This window comes from Gopherus evgoodei, chromosome 6 (assembly GCF_007399415.2).
Source record: "Gopherus evgoodei ecotype Sinaloan lineage chromosome 6, rGopEvg1_v1.p, whole genome shotgun sequence".
In the NCBI taxonomy this organism is placed as follows: Eukaryota; Metazoa; Chordata; order Testudines; family Testudinidae; genus Gopherus; species Gopherus evgoodei.
The window spans coordinates 53,473,089-53,498,715 of NC_044327.1; the positions used below are offsets into that span (position 1 = coordinate 53,473,089).

The 25,627-nt window shown below is 41.8% G+C and overlaps 1 protein-coding gene and 1 pseudogene across 1 annotated transcript in view; both read right to left on the minus strand.

Annotated features, from left to right (window-relative positions):
- ROR2 (receptor tyrosine kinase like orphan receptor 2) overlaps positions 1 to 23,370 on the minus strand; it is a 224,794-nt gene extending 201,424 nt beyond the window's left edge. The window contains exon 1 of the mRNA XM_030567110.1: positions 22,890 to 23,370. Coding sequence (XP_030422970.1) covers positions 22,890 to 22,998 — 109 coding nt within the window. The 5' untranslated portion in view covers positions 22,999 to 23,370. The remainder of the gene's footprint in view (positions 1 to 22,889) is intronic.
- Positions 12,278 to 12,748, minus strand: LOC115653621 (annotated as a pseudogene).
- Positions 23,371 to 25,627: the final 2,257 nt, after the last annotated feature.

Genomic DNA, 25,627 nt, shown 5'->3' on the forward strand with positions numbered 1-25,627 from the left:
GAGTATGTTTCCTAGGCCTTGTCCACACCACCACTTTACAGCGCTGAAACTTTCTCGCCCAAGGATGTGCAAAACCACCCCCCTGAGCGATGCAAGTTTCAGCACTGTCAAGTGGCAGTGTAGACAGTGCACCAGCGCTGTGAGCCATGCTTCTAGCGCTGGTGGCTACTCCCAGTGTGGGGGTGGTGTTTTTACAGAGCTGGGAGAGCGCTGGCGCCGCAACTACACAGCCATGTTAAAGCACTGCCATGGCAGCACTTTAACATTGGTAGCGAAGACATACCCAGAGCTCTTCTTCAGGTCTGGGGGTATGCTCGAAATCTTGTCTCTCTCACTAACAGAAGTTGGTCCAATAAAAGATTATTACCACATCCACCTTGTCTCTATAAAATAAACATGGCACACATTAAATGAATTAAAAGCTGGTTAACAGATAGCTCTCAAAATGTAATTGTAAATGGGGAATTACCATCAAACAGGTATGTTTCTAGTGGGTCTTGCAGGGATCAGTTTTTGGCCCTAAGCTACATAATATTTTTATCAATGATCTAGAAGAAAACATAAAACCATTGCTAATAAAGTTTGCAGTGACACAAGACTTGGGGTAAATAATGAAAAACACAGGTTACTAATACAGAGCGATCCGGATTGGTTGGTAAGATAGGTATAAGCAAAACAATATGCATTTTAATACATATAAATATAAACAAATAGATCTAGGAGCAAAAAATATAGGCCATCCACACAGGATGGGGGACTCTATCCTGAGAAACCAGTGACTCTGAAAAAGATTTCCGTGCAGGAGTGAATAGTCAACTGAACATAAGCTCCCAGTGCGACGCTGTGGCCAAAAGGGCTAATGTGATCCTAGGATTCATTAACAGGGGAATCTCAAATAGGAGCAGATAGATTATCTTACCTCTGAGACCACTGCTGAAGCACTATGTGAAGTTCTGGTGCCCACAATTCAAGGAGGATGTTAATAAATTGGAGAAGGTTTAGAGAAGAGCCACAAAAATGATTAAAGGATTAGAAAACTATAGCAGCAGTTCTCAAACTGTGGGTAGGGACCCCGCTTTAAAGAGGTCACCAGGGCTGGCTTACACTTGCTGTGGCTCAGGGCTGAAGCCCGAGCTCCACTGCCTGGGGCCGAAGCCCAAAAGCTTCAGCCCTGGATGGTGGGGCTCAGGTTACAGGCGCCCTGCCTGGGGCTGAAGACCTTGGGCTTCAGCTCTGGACCCCCTGCCCAGGGTGGTGGGACTCGGGCTTTGGCTTTGCCCACCCACAGGGCGAGGTGGCTCAGACAGGCTCAGGCTTCAGTTCCTCCTCCCTCCTGGGGTTGTGTAGTAATTTTTGTAGTCAAAAGGGGGTCACAGTGCAATGAAGTTTGAGAACCCTTGCCTTATAGCAATTGAGCTTCTTGAGTTCATCCATTTAACTTAACAAAGAAAAAGTTAAATGGTGACTTGGGGTATGTTTACACGGCAATGACCCACAGCACAAGTGCTGCTGGCCAGGGTCAGGAGATTCAGGCTTGGATTGCAACACTATAAAATTGCAGTATAGACATCCAGGCTCAGGCTGGAGTCCAGGCTCTGAGACCTCACAATGAGGGGAAAGTGTCTCACAGCCTGGACTCCAGCCCAAGCCTGAATGCCTACTCTGCATTTTTAGCCCTGCAGCCCAATCCCCGCCAGCCCGAGTCAGCTGACCTGGCACTCAGATTCAGTGCTGCAGTTTTAGTGTAGTGTAGCCAAACCCTTGATTTCAAGCTACATGGGTAACAAATATTTGATAATGACCTCTTCAATCTAGCAGAGAAAGGTATAACAGTCGAACAACGGGAAGCTGAAACTAGACTAATTCAGACTGGAAATAAGGAGTAAATTTTAACAGTAAGGATAATTCACCATTGGAACAATTTACCATGGGATGTGATAAAGTCTCCACTACTGGCCATTTTTAAATCAAGATTCAATGTTTACTAAAAGTATGCTCTATGAATTATTTTGGGGACATTATCTGCTCCGTGTCATGCAGGAGATCAAACTAGATTATCACAATGATCCCTTCTGGCCTTGGAATCTATTAACCCTCATTAAGAAGTGTAGCACTACAAGGTTTAAATGCATCAAGATTTTTTAAATTTCTCACTTCCCGTGATCAAAAATTCATGAAATAAAGTCAGCATTATCTGCACCAGTTATTTTTTTTCTTCTTCCCTTTAAGTTAAAACAACAGGAACTTCTTCTTCAGGATTTTTATTTTAGCATTTTGGTTGGTTCTACCTCTCTTTTTGTAACTCTTACAGGTTCTTCCGTTAATATATTATGAGCCTATGCATGCACATAAGAGCCTACCTTATATTAAATAATGCTTAAATAGGCCCTACATTTCCCTTGCTATATTTAAGTGTAAGGTTATTTCCAAAATTTGTCAAAGGAGACTAGAAGATTCATGACCTTCCAACATTATCCTCTGCCTAAGTCATTAACAGTATTAAAGTCTCTGGGGGTCATTTACAGTTTTATTAGTCTTATTAACCTTTTTTCTACTTATCAAATGCATGCAATGGTTTCTATAACAGCTATACAGTTGCCAATCTCCAATCAAATTTTTTCTTTTGGCTTTTTTTCCTTATTACCATTATTATTTATTGTAACAATCCATGGCAATCCACAGGGTCATAGTATACTCCTTTTTTGGGACATGTCTGACACAAAAGCATATTCATTCTCCATGCAGAAATTGAGCCTGGTTAATTCAGTTTGACAAAGCCAATCTTTTCACTTCTGTAATGGCAAAAATCAAATAAAAATATATTGTTTTACTGAAAACAGTTTAAGAAAAAAATCACTTCGTGAACTTGTTTAAGACATTTGATCATTATATTTCAGAACAGAGGCCTGATGATGATCCCCCAGCTTAAGTCTATTGAAGTTTCACTATTCTCTTCAACAGATGCAGCACTGCGTTCTTAAGATTTACAAATATATTTCAAAATAAAAGACTCATTAAAAGCAGTTCTTAGGTCACCACAAGATGTGACCTAAACACAGGACTGGGAGCCAGAAATTCTAAGTTCTAATGATGGCCCTGACAAAACCTCTCTGTGGTCTTGGTCTACTCACTTAGCCTCTCTGTGCCTCAGGCTATGTAGCTAAGTAGTATTGTTCCAGTATAATAGCTGTGGAAACTTAGGCCTGGTCTATACCTAAAACTTAGGTCAACCTAGGTCACTCACAGTTTGAAAAAAATTGCACCTTTGAGGTGCACAGGCATGTCTACACTACAGACATACGTTGACCTATGTTAGGTCGGCTTACAGCCACTGCAGTAATTGCTGCGATGGTTGATGTTCACATTACCCTCTTTCTGTCAGTGGTGCGCGTCCTCACCAGTGTGAGGGGCTGAAAACCAGGACACTCAGCTCCGTGCAACTCCCTGCCGGGAACTCAGCTGCTTCCCCTGGCTCTCGCCTCCTGCTCAGGAGCAACAAAGACAGCGTTCCTGGCTTCTCACCTCTCTGAGTGGGTAAGCTGGGAAGGCAAAACCCGGCTGGGAGTGAGGAGCCAGGGACAACCTAGCTCCCCAACTTTCTCGTCAATGTCACAACTCCAGCATGGAGCCGTGAAATTGACAAGACAACCAAGAAGTCGATGTACATAATGCACTGAGTCGCCCAAACTACACCAACACAAGCACTAGGCCTCTTGCAGAGGTGGAGTTATTATATCCATGTAGTACGGCACTTACATCGGCAGGACAAGGCTGCCATATGTACGCTGACATAATTACGTCAACCTAAACTACCTCACGCTGACCTAACTGCGTAGTGTAGACCAGGCCATATTTAAACCAAATCTCAGCTCTGGTATACACATTGCTAGGTTGTCAGGAGAATTCTTCCATCAACCTAGCTACCAGCTCTCAAGGGTGTGGATTTACTACAGTGTGTTGCTGTACCAAATAGCTACATTACAGTGCTACCACACAGGACTTGAAGGTTTAATTCTGCCCCCTAGACCCTGGGGGGGGAGGGGTGGAAAGCAACCCTGAGACCCTCTGCCCCTTATGGAACCCCTTGGCCCTGGCCTGGCCCGGCACCCTTAACACGCTGCTCAGAGCAGCGTGTCAGAGCTTTACCGATTGTACACGAACTCATGTTATATTAGGTCATGTTATATCGTGTAGCGGTGTAATACAAAAATATCCTTCTCCAACAATCCAGACGATTGGGACATGACTTCTCAAGATCTCATTGTATATTGGACTGAGAAAAGCCCACAGAAATAGCAGAATCTAGATGCTGACTTTTATTGACAAAGCAAGAGTACACCAATCAGAATCGTTATCTGACCAAATCAATGTTTGAATATGTGAAGCCTAACAAACAGTTTGGCAAGTGAGAATGGCTCATCTATTCACCTTTCGAAAAGAAAGTATACTGTTTTTATTGCTGCCTGTTTTCTGATACCAAAAAGTGCAGAATGTTCAGTGAAGGCTTCAGTGATTGGAAGAATACTGCATACATTACCAACCATGCAATGAGTGAGCAGCATATGTTGTCCATTAGCAACTACCATGCCCAAAAGAAAGTTAGTGGCAGAATTGATATCCAACTGGAAAACCAGTTTTTGGACGCGCATGCTTATTGGAAGAACATCCTCAGACGCATAGTTGAAACCACAGTTTTTCTTGCTGAGCACAGTCTGCCATTCCGTGGTTCATATGAGACTGTTAGATCGAAACCCAATGGCAATTACCTTGGCATTCTAGAGCTAATAGTTAAATTTGACCCTTTCTTAGCTCACCACATCCATGAACAAGCAAATCGTGGAAAAGGCCACACATCATATCTATGTGATGAATTCACTGCACTGCTGGCAAAGAAGATGCTATCAGCCATTGTAGATGAGATCAAAGATGTGGGATATTTTTCAGTGTCCATCGCCTCAACAGTGGGTGTCACATACAGATCAGCTGACTGTCACTGTGCATAATGTGCTACCCAGAGGACCAGTTGAGCATTTCATGACCTTCATAAACATCACCATCCACAGAGGGGAGAAACTTGCCTCATACCTACTTAATTTTCTCACCGAAAATGGGATTGACATCAGCCTTTGTCATGGCCAAAGCTATGACAATGCAAATAATAGGAGCGGCAAACATTCCAGGACGCAGGCAAAGAAAAAAGAGTGCAATGCTTTGGTTGATTACATACCATGTGCTGCTCACTCATTGAACCTTTGTTGGCCAGTCTGCCCTGGATTGTTGTGTTGAAGCAGTTTGTATTTCTCCAAGAATTGCACAATTTCTTCAGTTGATGCAATCAAATGCAGCAAAAGACAGAAGACATGCTACGATGCAACTGCCCACTCACTCAGTGACAAGGAGACTTTCAGAGTTTATACCTTCATCACAATCATCGACAAACTGAAGAGTTCATTAGAACACAAGATAGAGGCTTATGAAAAAATTGAAAAAAAAAGTTAGTGTGCTGACAATTTTTTCACCTAACATTTCAAGTTCCAAAGTCGGTGAAGGTGTCAAAGTCTGTGTCAGAAGTACCCAGGTGATCTCCCAGAAGATTTTACTAAAGAATTTCTTCAGTTTGTTGAATTCACATCACTCTCAGATATAGAGAGAAAAGATGATGAAAGCAAATCTATTTGGATGCACCGAGTTATCACTGAATCCAATGTGATAGAACGTTTCCCAAATGCTGTAACTGCATTACGGCTGTTTGTGTCATTAATGATCACTAACTGTAGTGGAGAACGTTCCTTCTGCTCTAACAAGGGTCAAAAATGTCCTCTGATCCATGACTCAAGAGGCTCTCAGTGCTTTGTCCCTGATGAGCACTGAGAATGAAACAGTCTTTGAATTACGATGACATCATTCATGACTTTGTCACAGCTAAAGCTAGGGGGAAAATGTGTTTGAAGAATTGAGTGTAATGAGAATAGAATAAACCTGTTAATTTTAGATAATATGTATGTAGAAAAATGTTTGATGACATCATAATTTTTTTTTTGCAATATGTAATTCATACTTAGGCCCATCCCTCCCATTAGCCCCTCATAACCTTAATCCAACCCTGGGCAAAGGTACATTATTTGCAGCACTAATAATACAGGACCAGATGTATCAGATGTTAACTACAGGTGATAAGTAGTTTACAGGCAAAATATGAATTCAAAACATATTTATGGAGTCATGTCTTTCAAGTTCAGTTCAATGGGGGGGAGAGGGTTGTCAGGGACAAATTTCTGTCAGAAATGATTTCTGTGTCCCAAAGTTTGAAAAAGGTCCACGTTCAAACAAATGCACTTTCCTCCCCAGGGTCAGATCTCGTGAATCTACAAGCAAGGTTTAGCTTCAGGGCCATTCTCACCACTTTGCTGGCTCATTGAAGCTGGAAATTGAATAATCTCCCATCCCTATTGCAAAAACAGAACTTAGTCTCAGGAAAGAAAGAAAATTTCCCCTCTTAAGTCTAAGCTATAATTAAATGAGCCAAAATATAAAATAAAATTGATCCATTTACCAGTAACTGGAGGAACTGCACTACAGAAGTCAGACAGAAACAGGAACTACAAGAAAATAGTTTTTTCCACCTGAACTGGAACTCAGCTATCTTACAGCCTCTCTCAGAGAAACCAATGAAAAATCACTTCTGCTTATTAATGCCCAGCTAATTAATGACACAGGTGAAATGCCGTGCAAGTTCCCCCACATGATATATTACAACAAACACTACTCAAAATTCAATATATCATAGAATAGCGGTCTGATAAAGTTTGCCAATATACAAAAAGGGAGAGGAAAGTTTCAAAAAGTTTCTACAGGCCACTCATAGATGTGAATAATATTTAGAGAAACCACTGCTGGTTCATGGATACAATTGGAATTCAAACCAAGATTAATTTTCTATACTTTTGCTGGCAAGTCAAAAAACCTCTGACTATTTACACACAACAAACTCTCTGGGGAGGAGACCATCTTTTCATTACGAGTGGATACAATGCCTAGCACAATAAGACCCTTGTTTCTAACTAGGCCTTCGGTACTACCATAATACAAAATAACAGTCACTAGACAAAGATGAAAGAAACATACTGCTGGTATCACAAATGTCACCTCATCACCAACACCCAAAAACACAAAAAAACCCTACCACCACTAGCAGTCTATCAGAAATGCTAACTGTAAGTCAACATTTCAGGTCCATTATAAGGCAAAACTCATGTCAGTCAGTCAATGGGAGCTTTGTCAGAGAAAGGAGTTCAAGAACGGGCCCTTATTTTCAAATAAGTTTCGGAGTTTATATACAGCATAAAGGTATGAATTTAAATTGTTCTGTAAATCAGAAACTTTGCTCCCTGGGACAGCCTTGTGCACTGCTCATCTAACTGAATGGTTTCAGCCTTTCCTATTGCAAAGATCAGCTTACAATAGTTCCGAGCAGTTTCCAGAAATTTAACTGATTTAAGTGGTTCTAAAAGATTAAAATTAAATGCAATAGTTTTAACATATAATCTGAAAGTGTATTTATTTTATTTGCTAAACAGCCAACTTTTTGCCCTACTCCAGAGACTAAATTCACCACAGAGTAGAGAAATTTTACCACTTCATAAATATCTTGTGAACAGCTAAACTATGACCTAGGCAGGATACTTCATCACAAAACAGAACATTAAATCAACTGAACTCATTTTTGTTAAAAAGGCAATGTAAACCATAGCCCTTGCACAGTGAAAAAAAAATACCCTGTGCAGGGAGGAACGATGACTACGTAGTAAAAATGAAAGCACTGGTCTTTTACCCCTGGGACCTATGGTTCCAGTTCAAATTATGTTTTTAAATTAAAGAGAGACATTTGGTAGTCTCAATTTTTAGTCTATTTTGAACTTTCACCCAAATCACAAAATCGCCACACATTTCAGTATAACTTGGCAGTCCCTGCACAGAAAAGCCCAAATCTGACCTAACTGACTCAGAATTACCACAGACAGTGGGCTTGCTAGTTCAAAGATAAAAGTCACTGGGAGAAAAGTATGAAGAAACTCATATAGAATGCATACATTATATGTACTACAAAGAGAAAGGCGTTCACAATTTTCACTTTTTCATAACCAACGGTATTAATTTACAGAAAAAAAGAATGTTGACTTCTCTCAAATGGTTAAAAGTCAACCCCTTTACTTTTACTGTAGCATTGTAACTCTCAAAATAAAATAGAGGAATTCATCTCTCCATCACTGTTTCAAATGTAACCATCTGACAGTTGTTCAGTGACTTGAGGTGCCTACCCATCACAAGAGCCACCACAACAAGTTGCAGGTAGATCAAGATTTGGACACAAACTCCAATCTCTTCTAATCCTTAGGGTAGGGCCCACACTGGTGGAGATGCAATACTGACAGTGCTATGCCCGTTGACTGTGGCAAATTAAGAATCTAGAGTTGTAGGAAACTGAGAGAAAAGGGCAGAATGAAATTGAGCGTGGGCAGAGAAAACATACCTAACAGGATGGAAATAGAAAATATGTAAAGAGAAGGGAGAAGTTAGAATGAAGGAGCAGGACGTACAAAGATGGAGGTTAAAGGAGATGGACAGGGAAGGAGAGAATTCATGATACACGGCAAATATTTATGAAATGCATATTTTTATAGTATTAACTGGTTTTAGTTCTAAGCTTGAACATTTATTTAAATTAGTCTATGGACTCAAGTTTGCTATGATGATGAAGTTGCATGTTCTGAATTGTGCAGTAATGCTAATTAACTAAATGGTCATGTCACATATTTAGCCACACAGTCAAGGATTTCTAAGCACTTTATCCCACAGTAGAGAGGAACAAGAAAACATAAACCACTAAGGATTGTGGTTAATCCCCTAAAATGTTGTAAACATGCATTACTTTTAAAAAAATAAAGTAAATAGTAAAATTAAGAGACCAAGTTTTGAAAAAATTCTCAGTAAACCTAATCTGAGCCCAGAAAAAAAAAAGTGCAAAACCTTTACTATTTAGTTGTTCTGTCTTACCTCTGCCTTGCAAAACAATTAATTTCCTTCTCTGGTTAAAAGCTATGATTGATATACTGTACTTCATTACAGAAAAGCAATTAGTTTAAGCAGAACTCACAGGAGCATAGAATAATCAGAGTTTCTACTGTAGGATTTATGGTCTTGGGGCCAGACGTTAACACTTGGTTCCTGGCTTGCACTGAGGGATGGTGTGGAGCCAAGTCATCTCAAAGGGAGCTGAGGGAGAGATTGGTCCTAAGGAGGAACAATCCCTCCCATAACTCTCTGGCACATAGTCGGAGCAGTCAGCCTGCAAAGTCTGTATATCCATGTTGCCTAAAGTGTGGGTGGCATCTCTCAACAGTGAGAGTAGTGCACAAATGACTAGTCAGGCAAGGGGTGCAGACAGACCTCAATTCTTCTCCAGGGTCTCAACCCTCCCCCACTTTTTTTTTCTTTTCAAGTCTTTAGCTGTTATGGTTACAAAAAAAAAAAAAAAAAAACCACCACCACCACCACCTCAGATTGTTAAGCAAGTGTAACAGATTCAAAGACGCTTTACTGAGATTGCAGAGGGCCTAAAATCATAGCTCTGAGGTATGAACTGCCCCATTCATTTCAATAGACGGTACTTCTCCAGAGTAATCTGGATCTCCAGGAATGCACAGAGAGTGTAGTCCCTGAGCTCTCCGAAGTCCTCAGAATTGTTCCTTGCCCTTGGATAGGGCACAATGATATAGGAAAGAATCAGTCCTGGAACTTTCACTCCCTCCCTCTACAGAAGGGCCAGGGGAGTCCGTTCCTTTATGAGTAAGACCACATTCAAAATCATTTCTGTATGCCAAATCCATTGCCTACTATTGAGGTAGATTTGCCATATCACTTCAATGTGATGTGCAGGTTTTCTTCAAAAAAAAATGACATGATCAGAAATTATCTAGAATAGATAGAACATTCATAAGACATTTTTCAGCTAACATTTTTAGAAATCCAGGCACACTGCCTGCAACAGCAATTACTACAGATTCTCCATTCCATAAAATTGTTCATTCATCAGCACCCCATTCCTAACTTTGTGAATGATTCCCAGAATCTGTCTGATGCCCCTATGGGCATCAGTTATAATGTTTTAGTAATATTATGATCAACTCATTTCTTTATATCTTCAATATGTTGGAAGGTTTTGTAAAAATGTCTAATCTATATGCCGTAAATTTTTTAAAAATAAATCATGAAACTCTAGCTAGTTTGATATACTTAAAGTATTAGGATTTAAAGAGATTCACTAAGTCTTCCACATGCACTATGCTGACAAAAACAAGATAAGACAAATGAGATAGGAGCCTCCGAAGGTTCTACAGGTTGGATAAGTATCCAAAAATTCACACATTAATGTCCAAACCAACTGAGTCTGCAAAACTGGATTATAAATCTAGCAAGAACAGACACAGTTTTTCCAAGACATCTAGTACTGCTTCTGGTCTGCCTGGAAATACCTCAAGATTATTCACCCTTACAGCATTAAATTGCTTCCAGCCAGAACTAGGAAGTGCAGTTATTAAAAAAAATTAAAACAGCAAAGTTAGCCTCAAATAGGTTTGGTTCAGATCCTTTTCAAGCTTGTAATTTTATCCAAGCCAGATCATCTATCCCTATCCAAGGGATTTTGGTCAAAGAGAAAAGAATTTGCCATCAGCCACCATAATAACCACAGAATATCTTAAATTTTCAAGGTCTCAAATAGCAGCAACTTCAGCTATCAGGGTTCCCAGGGTACTCTAGGTGATGTCTTTATTTCCTGTTCCCCAGTAAAGGTATTCCCCACAAGGTTAGTATGTTTTTGGCTTGTCAAAAGATTCTTTTTGTTTCTTCAGCTTTATTTTAAAAAATATCCCTTCAAAACAATGCATGTATGGTCTACATCACTTCTTTCAACACACTGTCCTAATACTTATGGGTTAATTATGGATAGACGCCCTTTTCCTTGATACTTTGAATTCAGATTTACCTTAATATATATATTCCAACTGCTTAATTATATTTAAAATACAAAATTAATGTTTTAGTAGGAAGGTATAAACTTCCTCTAGCTTTTTATCTCTAGTCCATATACCATTTTTATGTCATAACAATAATTATGGCAGAAGACTCTCCTACCTGACACATTCAGTTTAAAAATGATCATTCATTTTTACCTACTGTAATACAAGGCTTAGGATGAAGGTCCTAAAACTCAGCTAAGCAGCATTTGCTGGAGTTTACAATCCAAGGGGGCTTTTGAGGTTCATTACCTTCCTCATTCTGGTAACAGAAGAAGCGCTTTGGGACATTTGTCTTTAACCAACAATTACCTAGATGTTAGCCTCAAGACAGGACACTTGTGGGGCCAATGATGTCCTCTGTGGACATTACGGACGAAGCTCAGGAGCATAAGGTTTCCAGACATTTGAATCCTAGAGTGGCAATCAACTGTGAGAATATCCTGAAAAGATCTGTAACAAAATCAAGCCCAAGCAATTAGAAAACATAAGACACACACAAAAATATTATCTCTCTCTTCGGTTGTTTTAAGTATAAGATAAAGGAGAATATGTAATTTTATTTTACAATTTATTTGAAAGTCACAATTCAAGTTTTGTTACTGAGACAGGTTATAAATTAGAACCGCACAGATAAGAGATTACTACTTGTAACCTACTTGTAGAGCATCTAAGGCCTTGTCTATATTACATAGTTTTGTTGACAAAATCAGGTTTCACTGACAAAACAGTGAAGGTGTACACACTGAAATGCTTCTCCTGCTGATGTAACTACCCTGCTATGCTGACATACTAAAACATGGGTGTTCAAACTATGGCTCGCAAGCTGCACGCGGATCTTTAATATTAAAGTGCAGCTCTCGGAGCTCCGCCCCTCCCCCACTTACCAGACTGGGAGAATGGGGGAGCTCTGGGCTTCTACCCTGCAGCAGAGTGGTGGGGCTGGGAGCTTCTGCCAAAGATAACTGACCTACTAAAAGCGGAGGGAACAATTTAAAGGTTCATCTCCCCCAACAGCTTGAGTCACACATCCCAGGCATGCCCCCTCCCGTACCCTCAGCAACTTCTCCCTACAGCTCCCACGTGTTAGCTCCACCTGGAGAGGCAACGACAAAGAGCTGGGAGCTGCAGGGAGGGGCCACTGTTTTAGCTCCACAAGGAGAAGCTTGTTTTGTGAGCCAGCGGACTCCAAGGGGCGTACTCTAGGCTCTTCCCCCACAGATGCGGAGCGCCAGCTGGATGTCCTTGGGCATGATGGTGACTCTCTTGGCATGGATGGTGCACGGGTTGGTGTCCTCGAAGAGCCCCATGAGATAGGCCTTGCTCGCCTCCTGCAGGGCCATGACAGCAGAGCTCTGGAAGTGCAGACCAGTCTTGAAGTCCTGGGCGATCTCCCACACTAGGTGCTGGAAGGGCAGCTTCTGGATCAGCAGCTTGGTGGATTTCCCGCAGGGCCACAGTGCTGGGGCGGTAGCAATGAAGCTTCTTCACCCCACCCGTAGTGGGGGCACTTTTCAGGGCAGCCTTAGCGCCAAGCTGCTTGCAGGGCTCTTTGCCACCTAGGATTCACAAGCTATCTGCTTGGTATGGGCCATCCTCTCTGCAGCATGCTACCAACCTCTCTCCAGTCCACCAGAAACAGCAGCACTCCCTGCAGCTCCCAGCTGTTTGCCGCTGACTCTCCCCATGGTCACAGTTCCCAGGTTGGCTGTAAGTCCCCCACGCTGCCCCTCTTCAGTTGATGGAAGTGCTCCTGGTAAGGACCACCAACAGAAGTAGGGTAGTGAGGACATCAGCCACCACACTAATTAATAATGCTTTCACCTCTCAGCCACGTGCACCCAGCATAGGTCGACTTAAGATTGTAGTGTAGACATAGCCTAAAGCAAAGTTTCTTGAGTATAAATAAGTGACCCTTCAATATAAACAATTAACGGACTATAGATACTAAATCCACCATTCATTTGGTTTAAAAAAAAAATTTCTTTGATGACAGTCCACTGGAAGAAGATATTTAAGATATGGGGATACAGACAAGAGAAGCTGTGATCTTTCTAAACCTCTCTAATGAATCAAAATTACCTTACAGCTGAAATGGAAGAATAATGTTGGGAAATTTAAAACATTTTTAAAAAAGAAATTCTAGAGGAGAAATTCTAGAAATGTATTTTATGGAATTCTCTGGCTCTTAGTTAGAAAATGCACATTTATTAAAGTACTGAAAATACTACTGATAGGGCCATATCAGAAGATAAAAATGGAATTTCTAATTGGCACAACCCTTTCATGGACAAAGTACTACCATAGGGTAAATTATTTTAAAATTATGTACTACTGGGATCTCATGACAACTAGACTAAATTTAGAGGAGAGAAAATCTAATATGTGTTGGGGGAGATGCAGGAAATTCTCTACATATTTGGTGGGAATGCCCAAAGATAGTAAAATTTTAGAAACAAATAGTTATAGAGCTTGAAGAGATTACAGGTCGTGACCTCCCTCTTGAGCCACCAATATTACATTTGCATGTCCCAAATGAGAAAGTATATATTTTAGAAAAACAAATTAATGAAACAATTTACTGGTGGCAGCCAGATGTGCAAGTGTTGATTGCTGGAAGAGGAAGGAAGTATCTAGTTTAAAAATGCAGTATGGCAGAATTTGTATTGATCATGGAAAAACTAGCCTAACAGACGTAATAAGGAAATAGTATTTCTACGTGCATTACCATCATCAATTCTTAAAATTTCTTATCAAATAAAGTCAAACTCCCTATTTCATATACTAAACAGTATAGATCAAGAAATTCTAGATATTTGACCCAAGTCCTGATGTGCAGTATTATATTGTCTTATTTCAGACAGTAGAATTATTTGATATTCTGATTTGGATGAATGTTGCTTTATACATTTTGTAGACATGTTATTGTATTACTGAAGCATTTTCAGAGCTGAGAGAGTGTTGTAGAAGAAAATGAGGGTTTGCACCGTCTCTCTTTTGTTTGCATATTTCTTTATGGTTGATAATTTTAATGTGTGGATATGCATAGCTCTGGTGTGTGCATATGTTGAATTATTAATTCAATAACATCTTACAGATGCAGATATATGTAAACAGGTGCTGTTCCTATTTTGCTACCAAGTATATACATAATACAAAGGTCTTGGTCTACATTTGCCCCTTTCCTCACATTTCTCATTAACTTAAACAAGAAAATGTTAACCTTAGCCTAAGCTTTTTCCGGAGTTCAGTTGTTCCAAAGTTTTCTCTTCTGGATCTCTCTTTCTCTGTCCCTTGCTCCCTAATCCTCTGAAACACTCAAGCCCTTTTCTACACCTGAACTAGTGCTGATGAAACCTACCTGGTCTGGCTGTCAGGTGAGTCAGCAAAATAATTTTCTGAGATTTTCCCCATATAGTAACCTTATTTAAATGTCCTAGGTTGTAGTTTATGTTGTGATAGAAATTTATTTTTCTTTAAAATAAAATTTAAGAAGAGAAGATATGTATTTGGCTAGTACAAACAATATTGCTATCTCTATGCAATTTCACTTTTAACTGTTTTTCTTGGGAAATTGCATTTAAAAAAATTTAATCTCTTTCACTCTAAGTTACATGGTATTCCAATCACTCTAAACAAAAATGTGATATTATATGATCTTTAAAATGTTAAAATAAAATATTATCCTTATAGTTCAGTTTATGATTCAGTTGGACAGTTACGTATGTTGTGTTGAAAAGTTAGTTTGAATTAATTGAGTATGAAAGCTAACTTGTAGCAGAACCATGACTGAATTTATCTTTTCTTTATACAACAAAGGAAAGTCATTCTAGTTAAATACACAGAAGTATAGAAAAATAATGTTAAGGCATTAGGCTGGCAAAAGTAAGGAAAAATCACTTAAAGAAGCCACTTCATCCTGAAATAATACTTACCAGATGAGCTGCTAATGAACTGCCTAAAACAATTTTAAACTGGACTAGGAGCAGTGACCTAAAGTTATGGGAGAAAATGTTTAGGCTATAGATATTAGGAGAAGCTTTTAACAGTCAGAGCAATTGGAAGCCAGAAATCTAAGTTCAGTAGGGTTTACAGGTCTCCCCAGGTTTCTCAGTGAGTTTTTTCCAATAGGAGAGACCACCAATTAATATTAAGACCACTAAGTCATCTAGTCTGACTTCTGGTATATCGCAGGACATGAAATTTCATCCAAATACTTTGTATTAAGCCTCAAAGACTTTAGTTAGACTAAAGCATTTCAGTCCTCAAGGGACTTAACTGTGTGCTACAGGCAGAGAACTGGAGAGGCCCAATATCACCAATGCCCAAAGCTTGTGCAAAGGCAGTGAACTGATTAGATGAGATATGCCCAGACAGGGGCGGCTCTAGCCATTTTGCTGCCCCAAGCATGGGGGCACTCTGCCAGTTGCCAGTCCCACGGCTCTGGTGGACCTCCCGCAAGCATGCCTGCGGATGCTCCACCAAAGCCGTGGGACCAGCGGACCCTCCTCAGGCATGCCTGTGGGAGGTCCACCGGAGCCGCCTGCCGCCCTCCCGAGGACCAGCAGAGAGCCCCCCCCCCGCAGCATGCCGCCCCAAGCACGCGCTTGGCGGGCTGGGGCCTGGAGCCGCCCCGGAGCCCAGATGATCCCAGCTGGCAAGTCGCATTCCATATAGCAGAGGAAGGCAAAAAAACTCACAAAACCATGTTGGTGAGAGAGAGAAGCTTACACAGAGCTCTTTTTTAGGTCCTTAAGACCTTGTTTGTCATCAGTACTTGCATTGGCTGACTGTCTGCTGAGTGTCTGTATAATTGATTACAACTGGTAGTATCTTTCAAAAGCTGGTTTCAGAGAATACAACCTGAATTGCTGATTGGGCAATACCAAATCTAGGAACATGCCAGCCCAAAGGACTTGGTCAGCTGCCCTGCCGCCACTCTAGTGGAATCTCCTGTTGAAACTTTTCCACTTTGTTTAAAATACTTGAACATTCATTGGGGCAAGGACTTGAACCTGACTCTCCCATTTCCTAGGAGAGTTCCCTAAATACTGGAATATAGATGCTGTCTTTATTCCCTCCCACCTCCAGAATATTTCAGTATTTTGTACAAAGTGGACCTGCTTCAATAAGAGAGCTCTGCTGCAAAATACTCTATAGGCCAGTCAGCTAAGAAGTGGAAGACCTGGATTCAAGTACTTCACCAAATCAGGGAGAATGGGGATTTTAACCCAGGTCTCCTGAATTTTAGGAAGTATTCTAATGACTTTGGGGAATGTGTGACACCACCTCCTCTGGCGGTGCTTTATGCAGGGCTTGATCCAGTAGATGTGGTCTGTGACTCCCACTGAGGCTCAGGCATAAAATAAGCATTGGGCGTCAGGATTTAAGCGGCTGTATGCATGCCCATTGGCGGAAACTCAGGCATCATGGGAATTTTGGCACCTACCGGGTTAGGCAGAATCTGAGCATCTAACTATTGAACTAAGGCACCTAAAGTAACATACATCTAAATGCTTTGTGGATCTAGTCCAAGGATATTAAGGCATAGAAAGCATATCCACTCAAAAAATTAGGATCCCCTAGCAAACCAAAATAATGCAGAAGCAACTCCTTGGCAATGCAGTATGACCTTGGTAATACTGAAGTAGTCACCTATTGTGGCGTTTAGATATGCTTGTAATTATTAGAACTGGGAGCCCAGGCTGTTGGGAGTCTGAAAGGACAGGAAACGGGGGAGGAGTTGAGGAGGCTGAGTGAGAGTTACAGAGGGTGCAGCAGCAGCTTGGTACAGAGGTTTCCACTGTAAAAATACAGTCCTGTTGAAGTTGTTAGTATCTTTCCTGGTTAAACCTCACATCACATGCAATGCAAAATATGACCATAGCAGGGAAAGAGAATAATATAATGCCTAAAAGGATTCAGAATATTACTTTACTTTTTGCAGTCTGCATTTAATATAGATTAAGACAAGGGGTAAATTAATGTCCTTTACAGGCAGGAATGGTGTAATCTCTCTCTAATAGATATATGCACTGCCTTCCCTTCTAGAACTAGAATACCCAGTATGAGTCAATTGGAATCAATTGCTGCTGGGTTCTACATTAACTGTAACCACTAGGAAAAAGAGCTGAACCGTGCTGTAGATCACTCAATTAAAAACAAAGGCAACAAAACACTGGTATGCATAAAGAATGGGATAGAAAATAATGAAAATATTATAATACCATTATATAAATCAATGGTTCACTCTCATATGGAATATTATCTATAGGTCTAGGGGTGACCCATCTCAAAAAAGATATGAAAGAGAAAGGAGTCTAAACACCATTGGCCAGAATGATTAGTGAAAAGGAAGGATTTCCACACAGAATATGAAAAAGATTGAAACAACTTAGTTTAGAGAGGAGACAAATATAGTGAATGGTGTAGAGAAAGTAAACCAGTTGCACCTGTTCAGCCTTTCCTAAAACAAGAACAAGGGGGCACTAATTTCAATTGATAAGGCAATAGATTTAAAAATAAGACGAAATATTTTTTACACAATCTATAATTGACTTGTGGAACTCACTTCCACAACATATCATACCTAAAAATTTAGTGGTATTCATTTATATGTGGTAGTAGACATTTATATGGATGAGAACCTCCACAGTTATATTAGACAGAATAAAACCTTTTAGAAGAGACAGAAACTCACCTGGTATAGGAAAGAATCTCTCTGTGGGCAGTTATTCTGTAACTGTCCACTACAGAGTTTCCTGCACCTTTCTGTGATGTCAGAGAGAGGATACTAGGCTAAATTATTCAGAGCATTCAGTGGTTCAATCTGTCAATTACTAATTTGGGCCTTTAATTGACTTTTTAAAGTTTGCAAGAATTACTTACATTGTTCTCTCTTGGCCACTTGTAACAGTTCTAAATAAACTGGGTAAAAAAAAAACAAAAAACACAGTTTGTACTCACAACACAAAAGTTAAAGTTGTTCCCTCCTCCTTGGATTCATAATTTCCAAATTGGCAAGTTATTACAAACAAAAAAAATTGATAGGTATGATCTTATTTACTTTTGTGAAGCTAATGAACAATAAGCTAATTGTATCTGTCCAAACTGTTTAGATTTCATTTTGAAACGGAAACATCATTGAAGAGAACTATTTTCTAGAATGCTTTCTACAACAGAACTAATATTGAGCGAACAGCTCAAAAGGCTTGCACAGAAGTAAATTGGTAAGGGACATCTGACTTCAAACTATTCACAGAGGAAAGAATCATTTAAGTTAAATTGTTATTTGTCCCAAATGACTGTGCTGCAGGAGCCTGCAGTATTAGTAACAATAAAAAATAGGATTAACAAACAATGCATCTTCTTTCAGTGTAGCTAAATCCTGTCCTTCCTTTTCTTTGAAGCTTTAACTACTTTGTAGTCACTGGATTAGAAGACTTGAGTGCTTGACTACTTTCCAGACATGCTGAGCCGAATGACAACTTCCTTTACAAAGCAACAGCTCCAGAGAGAATAAACAAGCCTAAATAGCAAGCCATCGTTCACACAGGAAGCCCAGTTACAAGAATATTACAAACTAAATGAAATACCATATGCAGCATTTCTTCCCTGTTAAGAGAAACACCACACTATGCTTCTATAAACATATTAAGCTGATGTATAACAAAGGTGGTTTGCTTTCTTTGACATGACTGCTGAGCAGACAGACAATGAAAAGGGGACTCTGGAAAAACTAGAACTTGACTACTGACTGATAAATTGTTTCCAACATGTACAGATACTAAATGCATCTACCTATCATCTTAACTGAATACAACATTTCACTTGATAATAGAGGTTCTGTGAAGATACAGTCTGAAAAAGACACTAACAAATCTTTATTTAGAACTCATATAGTTATCAATGGCATCTCAATGCATATTGCAACAAGATCGTTTCCTTTCTAATTTCATACCAACCAGTATATGTGCACTAAGGCTGTTAGTTTCGCAATTAATGAACAAGTACATTTCCATACAAATGACAATACTCAGTAAGATTAACACCTTGCCCAAAAGCGCAATGAATTTAAAGAGATCAGCTTTCCTGAAAACAACTGAAAGCTCACTAAATAGGATTAAATTTACCCAGCCTGTCAATCTGCCTTTTTCTCCCCACAAAGTCGCATTTCTGTGCTATTTACAGCAGAAGAGAGAGATTATGGAGAAAAGCATTTGTGATGGAATTGCTATTAACAAAATCAAGACACTCCAGGGGGGAAAAGTATCAGTAGAAACTCCATTTACCTTTGGACTCAAAGACAAACTGAATTGCTATACAACTGGCATTGTAATTATAACAAAAAAGATTTGTGTCTTGTATGTGGAAAAAAACTTGCCATAGAAAATAATTGTATTTAGTGAAATGTATTATTAACTGTATTAATATTCCTCCACTTGCAGAGCTGCATGGGAATTAGCCAAATAATCTGCATTGGATTTAATGGGAAGTCTCTGGCTAAATCCCATTTATTAAAGTCAAGGGGGACAGAAGGGGGTCGGTAGCTAAATCCAGTGAAACTTCAGAAATTCAAGGTTTTTACTACATCTAGTAATATATTTAAAGGCATTTAGATATAATCTGCACTATAATAACTTTAATAATACTGTACCCAAAGAAATGTGTTCTCTTCATTAGTAGCATCTGTAATTTTATAAAGTGCAGTATTTGTAAAATCATAACATTTCAATTTTGATTTCTCTGCAAGTAGACATTTAGTTAGCAGAAAAAAAAATCTTGCACCAATGGCCTACATCCTTTCTAAGGCACATAAATGGTTGCTATAGGGTCATTAAAATGTGCAGGTCTTGCACCTAACATTAAATATAGAACTATTTTTAGAGCTCTGCAAATCTGCGGATATTCGCGGGTATCCGCATCCGCAGATGCCGATATCCGCAGATCATTTTTGCTAATGGGATGTGGATACAAATTTTGTATAATACGAGTTCTAACCACATACATACTAATATTTTCAGATTAATCTATAGAAAAAATAAATAGAGGGGGAAAATTCCCAACATTTTTAATTGCATTTTTTTATTCTATTTTTAAGACCATACCACCACAACCAAGTCATATTGCCTACAAAGGCAACTGGAGAAATAAAACTAGTATTGTCAATACAATCTCAGAACAACAACAAAATTAAGATTTTGCATGCAGTTTATATCACTGTACATGGTTTCCTTAGAATATTTTGTCTTACACTCAGTGCTTTTGTCCCCCAAAAAAAGACATTCCACTACTAACTCCCAGTAGAGACAACTGCTGTTCACGGGAGATGTAGAAAACTGTTTGGCATGTCTTTGTTTTTGCAGTCAATTATGCAGAGCTGTGACACTAGCAAACGTTGTGTGACTACACCCTGAGAATAATACTTAAGGGGTGACCCATCAAAGACATTCGCAAGGGAAGGGGAGGGGAGGGTTCTTCTGCCAGCACATGAAGAGAAGGAGTGAGCTGGGAATGCTAGATAATCAAAGAATATGCAGATTTAGGTAACAGGCAGCCAAATGTTTGGAGTATTTTGCTTAGTTACTATGCCATTCAACTGTGATTTCACTGCCAAAGCCATCAAGAGTTTTATAAGAGTACAGAAAACATCTCACCAAAATCAAATAAAGCATGTAAAGCAGTTTAAGACTTTGCCTAGAGAGACTCTTTGTTGAAAGGGGAGGGAAGCGTCCTGCCTTACAGAGAAGGTTAGAGTAAAAGTATCTGGAAATCCTGCGCACGTCCTTCATGTTGGTCCCTAAAAACAGATCCAGCTGTTTTGAGAGATTGGAAGAAAATGGTGGGGGAAGGCGGATGGAATCTGGCATTCAAGTTGAAACGACAGCACGGAAGGATCGCCATCTCCACAGCCAAGACTCCAGGAAGCTTTTAAAGGCACCTACTGAACATCTGCCACCGGCTAACACCCCGCACCGCTAGGGGCTTGCGCTTGTGAAATTCCTGCCCCGATGTACAGCCAGACTGTGGCTGAAGCTCCCTGCAGGAAAGCCAGGGCAGCAGTGCAGGGCGCTGCAATTTGTTAGCGCTGCCCCAGGCCGTTCAAAGGGAGCAATAAAAGCCTCAAGGAAAGACGCGCAACGGGAACTAACCCCACGTCCCTGAGGTGTAACATGCTCCCCTCCTACCTCACCGCCTCCCCCCAAACCCTCCACTTTTCTAGTGCCCCCTCCCTCCATGCTAATGCAGCAAATGGCACGACCGAGGAGCCCAGAGCTGACTAACAGGAAATATAGGCATCTGTCACCTCCTGGGGAGAGGTAAATGGATTACGAACCCAACAAAGGGAAGAAAAACCCTTTCAAACATGCAACTGATTAACAAATCCCCTCCAATCTGCAGCATCACTGTTATTCCGTACAGATATCGTCGGGCTCCTTATGTACGTCAGGGCAATTAAGTTGACGCCTCTTACAAAGAAATGAAGATTCACTAGTTATCGGCCAAACTATCCCGCCGCAAAGCTGATCCAGGACGGACCGGTTATGAACCTGAAATGCAAATGACGACTCAGTGTCATCTCCTCCCCGGGATCACTAGGCAAAACGCCCCAGGGAAGGGGTTTGGGGAGCAAAGTTGATCAGCTGCGGGGGGGAGGTCCCGAGAATGGTTTTGAGAGAGATCAAAGAGCGTCGGACTGAAGCCAGCAGCTCCCATCGCCCCGTCCCACTCCACAATCTAGGGGCAAGGAAAAGTTAAACCTCTCCCTGCTTGCTTCAAGGGGAGGGCCACACAGCATAGCTGGCCATGAAACACACCGTTCATGGATGGAGCTTCTTTTACGGACACTGTAGCGCTTACACCAGAGCAGCTCTCCCGCCCCACACGCTCCCAGAGCTCTCTATAAATCCTGGCGTTGTCTGACCAGGGAGATGCCGAACAAACTGGCAACGTTTCAGCAGCCGCGGCCAGTCCGCCACGACGCGAGATCAGATGTTAATAGGGCCAGTTTATTCAGCTCTCCAAACAATCGCAGTGCTTGGTGAACCGAGTCCGGACGTTTCCTGATCCCCAGGGCTGCCCCCTCGGCTCTCTGCGGCTCAGCCAGGTACACACAGGAAATGGGACCCTCCAACACACACACACACACACACTCAATTAAGCCTCCATCAACTCCAAGCACCGCTGCTCTCCCCACCCTCCAACCACTGCACTCAACCTTAATCCCCACCCCCACCGAGACTCTGGCAACACTCAACAGCCCAAACAACAACACATTATTATAGCCCCTCGGAGGGGGGGGAAACCCCACCCTGAGCTCCCCATCAGGGCCTCTGACTGCAACAAACGTCCCCCGTCCTATTCTTTGCTGCTCCCCTCATCAAAAAAACAAACCAACTCCATGCGGGGCACCGACTGCTGAAACGCATTAATCGGCTCAGCTGCAGGAGCAGCTGGGGGTGAGGAAGAAGAGACGGTGATGGATCGCGGGAAGGGGAAGCCTCAAAAGCTTTTTCTCAGCAGTCACCCCCCCCCCCCCCCAATGTAACATCAGGATTCTATTTGGCCCCCAAAGACAACAACAAACAAATGGGCTCCGCCAGCCCCGGCTCGGAAGGAAGGCGGGGAGGCTTTGCAGAGCTAGTCTTGAACCAAAAACATCTCTCCCCCCGCCAAAGTAGCATCCTCCCTCCGCCTGGGTGTGCAAGGCGGGCAGCCAGCGAATAAGGACCATGCCCAACAGGCGGGGGGGAGCACCCACTGATGAAGTACCCCCCCCCCCGCGCCCGGCGAGGGTGTCCCAGAACCTCTTACCTGCTGCACAGAGGGGCAGGAGTGAGGACGCCGCCAGCAGGGTGAGCAGGGAGCTCACCGCGCCCCGCCGCTGCGCTGGTGCCCCCCTGGCCGCCCGGGTGCGGACCATGCTGCCCGCGGGGCTCCCTCCGGTTCTGCTTCGCCTGCGAGGGAGGCGGGAGGCGGGCGCCGTACAAAGAGCCCTTTGTGGTTCAGCCGCCCTGGTCCCCGCGGCGGCTGCCCCCTTGCAGAGGCGACCGGGGCTGGAAGTGGAGGCGCTGCCGGGAGCTCGCTGCGCCCGGTGACAGCCCGGGGCTGGGGGGATTTCACCTCCTCGCTTCAGCGCTGCGCAGCTCGCCTCTGCTCCCCCTCCTGGCTCCTCCAGCCGCGTCCCAGTGCCCAGCAGGCGGGGGCGGGGGCGCCCGGGCTCCAGCCAGCTCTCACTGTAACGGGCCGTCCCGGACTGAGCGAGGAGCGAGCCCGGCCGCCTCCTCCGGCATCCCAGCGTCACTGGGGGAAATCTCACCCCGGGGAGGGGGGACGTGCCAAGCCCGCAGCTCACGCGCGGCGCGGCGCAGTGGGGAAGGAAAAGCCCTGCGCTTCAGCCCCCTCTGCCGGCAACCCAGCAAGCGCCGGGAGGGGGGAGGAGAGCGGGACTTCAGCCGCTTGAGGAGGCCCCCCGGGAGGGGCTTTTCCTGCTTAGTTCAGGGGCGGCTGGCTCAGGTGCAGTCCGATCTCTGGCTCTGCCGGGAACTGGCCAGGCGTCTGCGTTTGGCGATTCACTCCCGTTTTCAGGTGACAAAACAGCCGCTTGCAGAGGACCAAGTACAACAAGCGAGTCCCCCAGGGAAAAGCTCTAGTATTCAAGATACCAAAAAAGCGTCCGAAAAGGAAAACGTGAAGGGAGAAACAATACACCGCTTGATGGGACTTGCCTCCCTTTCCTCAGCAGCAGAGAGAGCAGCTTTTTCACTTCCATGCAGCGTCGAGTGATCACAAACCATTACTCTTTCCAAGGAAACGTCCAGCCTCATTAGCATTGTAACACACACGATAAGATGAGAGTACCCAGAGAATGTGATCCTGCCTTGAGAGCACAGTGGAACTCTTTACTTGTAATGTTAAAAGTAAATCGATTTGTTCCCTTAAAGCTGCAAGGCACTTTGAACAGTAATTTATTACAGTTAGTGCTAAATATTGAGCACCATTTAAACTATATATTTATTTGCTTTCTCAAATTTCTTGATTTTACACATACAAAGAGGTCCTGAATATGAAGAAATCATTCCCTAACGATAATGCAGAAAACAGAGTAGGGACTTGTTCATTCCATGGTATGATATAAAATCTAGAGGCCTGGTATATTATTTGCAGCTGAAATAGTATTTATAGATATATATTTGATTTGTTAGAATAAATTAAAAAGTAATAACGTGATAGTAAAATATCAAATAATTGAGACTATAGATATAAGATCTTACAAATATTATTATTCTTTGTGATAGGTATTGTGTGTAAAGGCCTGATGCTGATTAGTGCTGAGCACACACAACTCTCATTGATTTCAACACCCCTCAGAATCAGGCCCTGAATGTACATTTCTTTCAACAAATATTATTTTGCCCCAAGTTTTCTACTTACCATAAACAAAGACAAACACAGCAACGTAGTCCTTTATGTCTTTGTGACCAGTTTCTTTCCTCTTAAGTTTTCCAGTCCCAAGCTGAAAATTTCTGTGGTACTTCATCATGAAAAAGGAATGAGACTGGAATAGTCATAATTTCCTCTCTGATCACTGCTTTGTTAATGCTAACTAACACCAGACCATCATTAGGCAGAGGCCTTGATTTAGGAAAGCAATTAGGCACTTTTCTGAACAGGGATGCTTTCTTGATTTGGGGCCAGTAACGCCAGGACTACATTGAATCTCCTTCCACCTTCAGCCATCCTCAGAAAACTTTTACCACCAAAAGGCAACTTACTCAGCCAGTATGCCTGAGACACAGTTTAAGGGGCCTCGCCAAGATGAAAAAATCATTCTTGAGATTTTCAAAGTCATGTAGGGATTTATGTAATTTCCATTAATTTTAAGCAACCTTATGTATCCAGCAGTGTTTTCCCCAGGAATTGAAATTAGGGGATGGAGGGGAATCACGTTCGATAAGGAGTGAGACTGTGAGGGTGAAGGTGGTTTGTATGCCACCATAGAAAACTGTTTCATGACCATTTTATTAGATTTAACTCATGTTTTGAAATCACCACAAATTAAAGTTGGCTACTCAAGCCTTCTATGAAGCACAACATCTACATCCTTCTTGGTTTCTTGTTATAATTTTGCACAACTCTGTTAATGAACTTCTTGAATGCAAGGCGTTCATCTTTGGTGGCTTCCAGTGTGTCCGATACTTCCATTCCTTCAACTGACATGCTCATTAGTTCGTTCACATGATCAGGCAAAAGGCAACTTCTTTCAGAACACGCAATTCTATTCAATGATGAAAAAGAACACTCAACGGTAGCTGTTGTGACTGGGAGTAGCAAGTGATGAATTCCTACATCTTTCATCCCAGGAAACAAGCCAATAGTGGTGATAAAAAAAGAAGTTGAAATCAAATCTTCATTCCCTTGTTGTACGATATTCCATTTTTTATTCAAATTTTCTATTCTGTCCTGAGCACAAGGCAGCCCCATTTCTGATAGTGCCTCACTTCACTCAGCTGTCAATGTTTTATTGGACAGAGATCTAAAAGCTACATAGA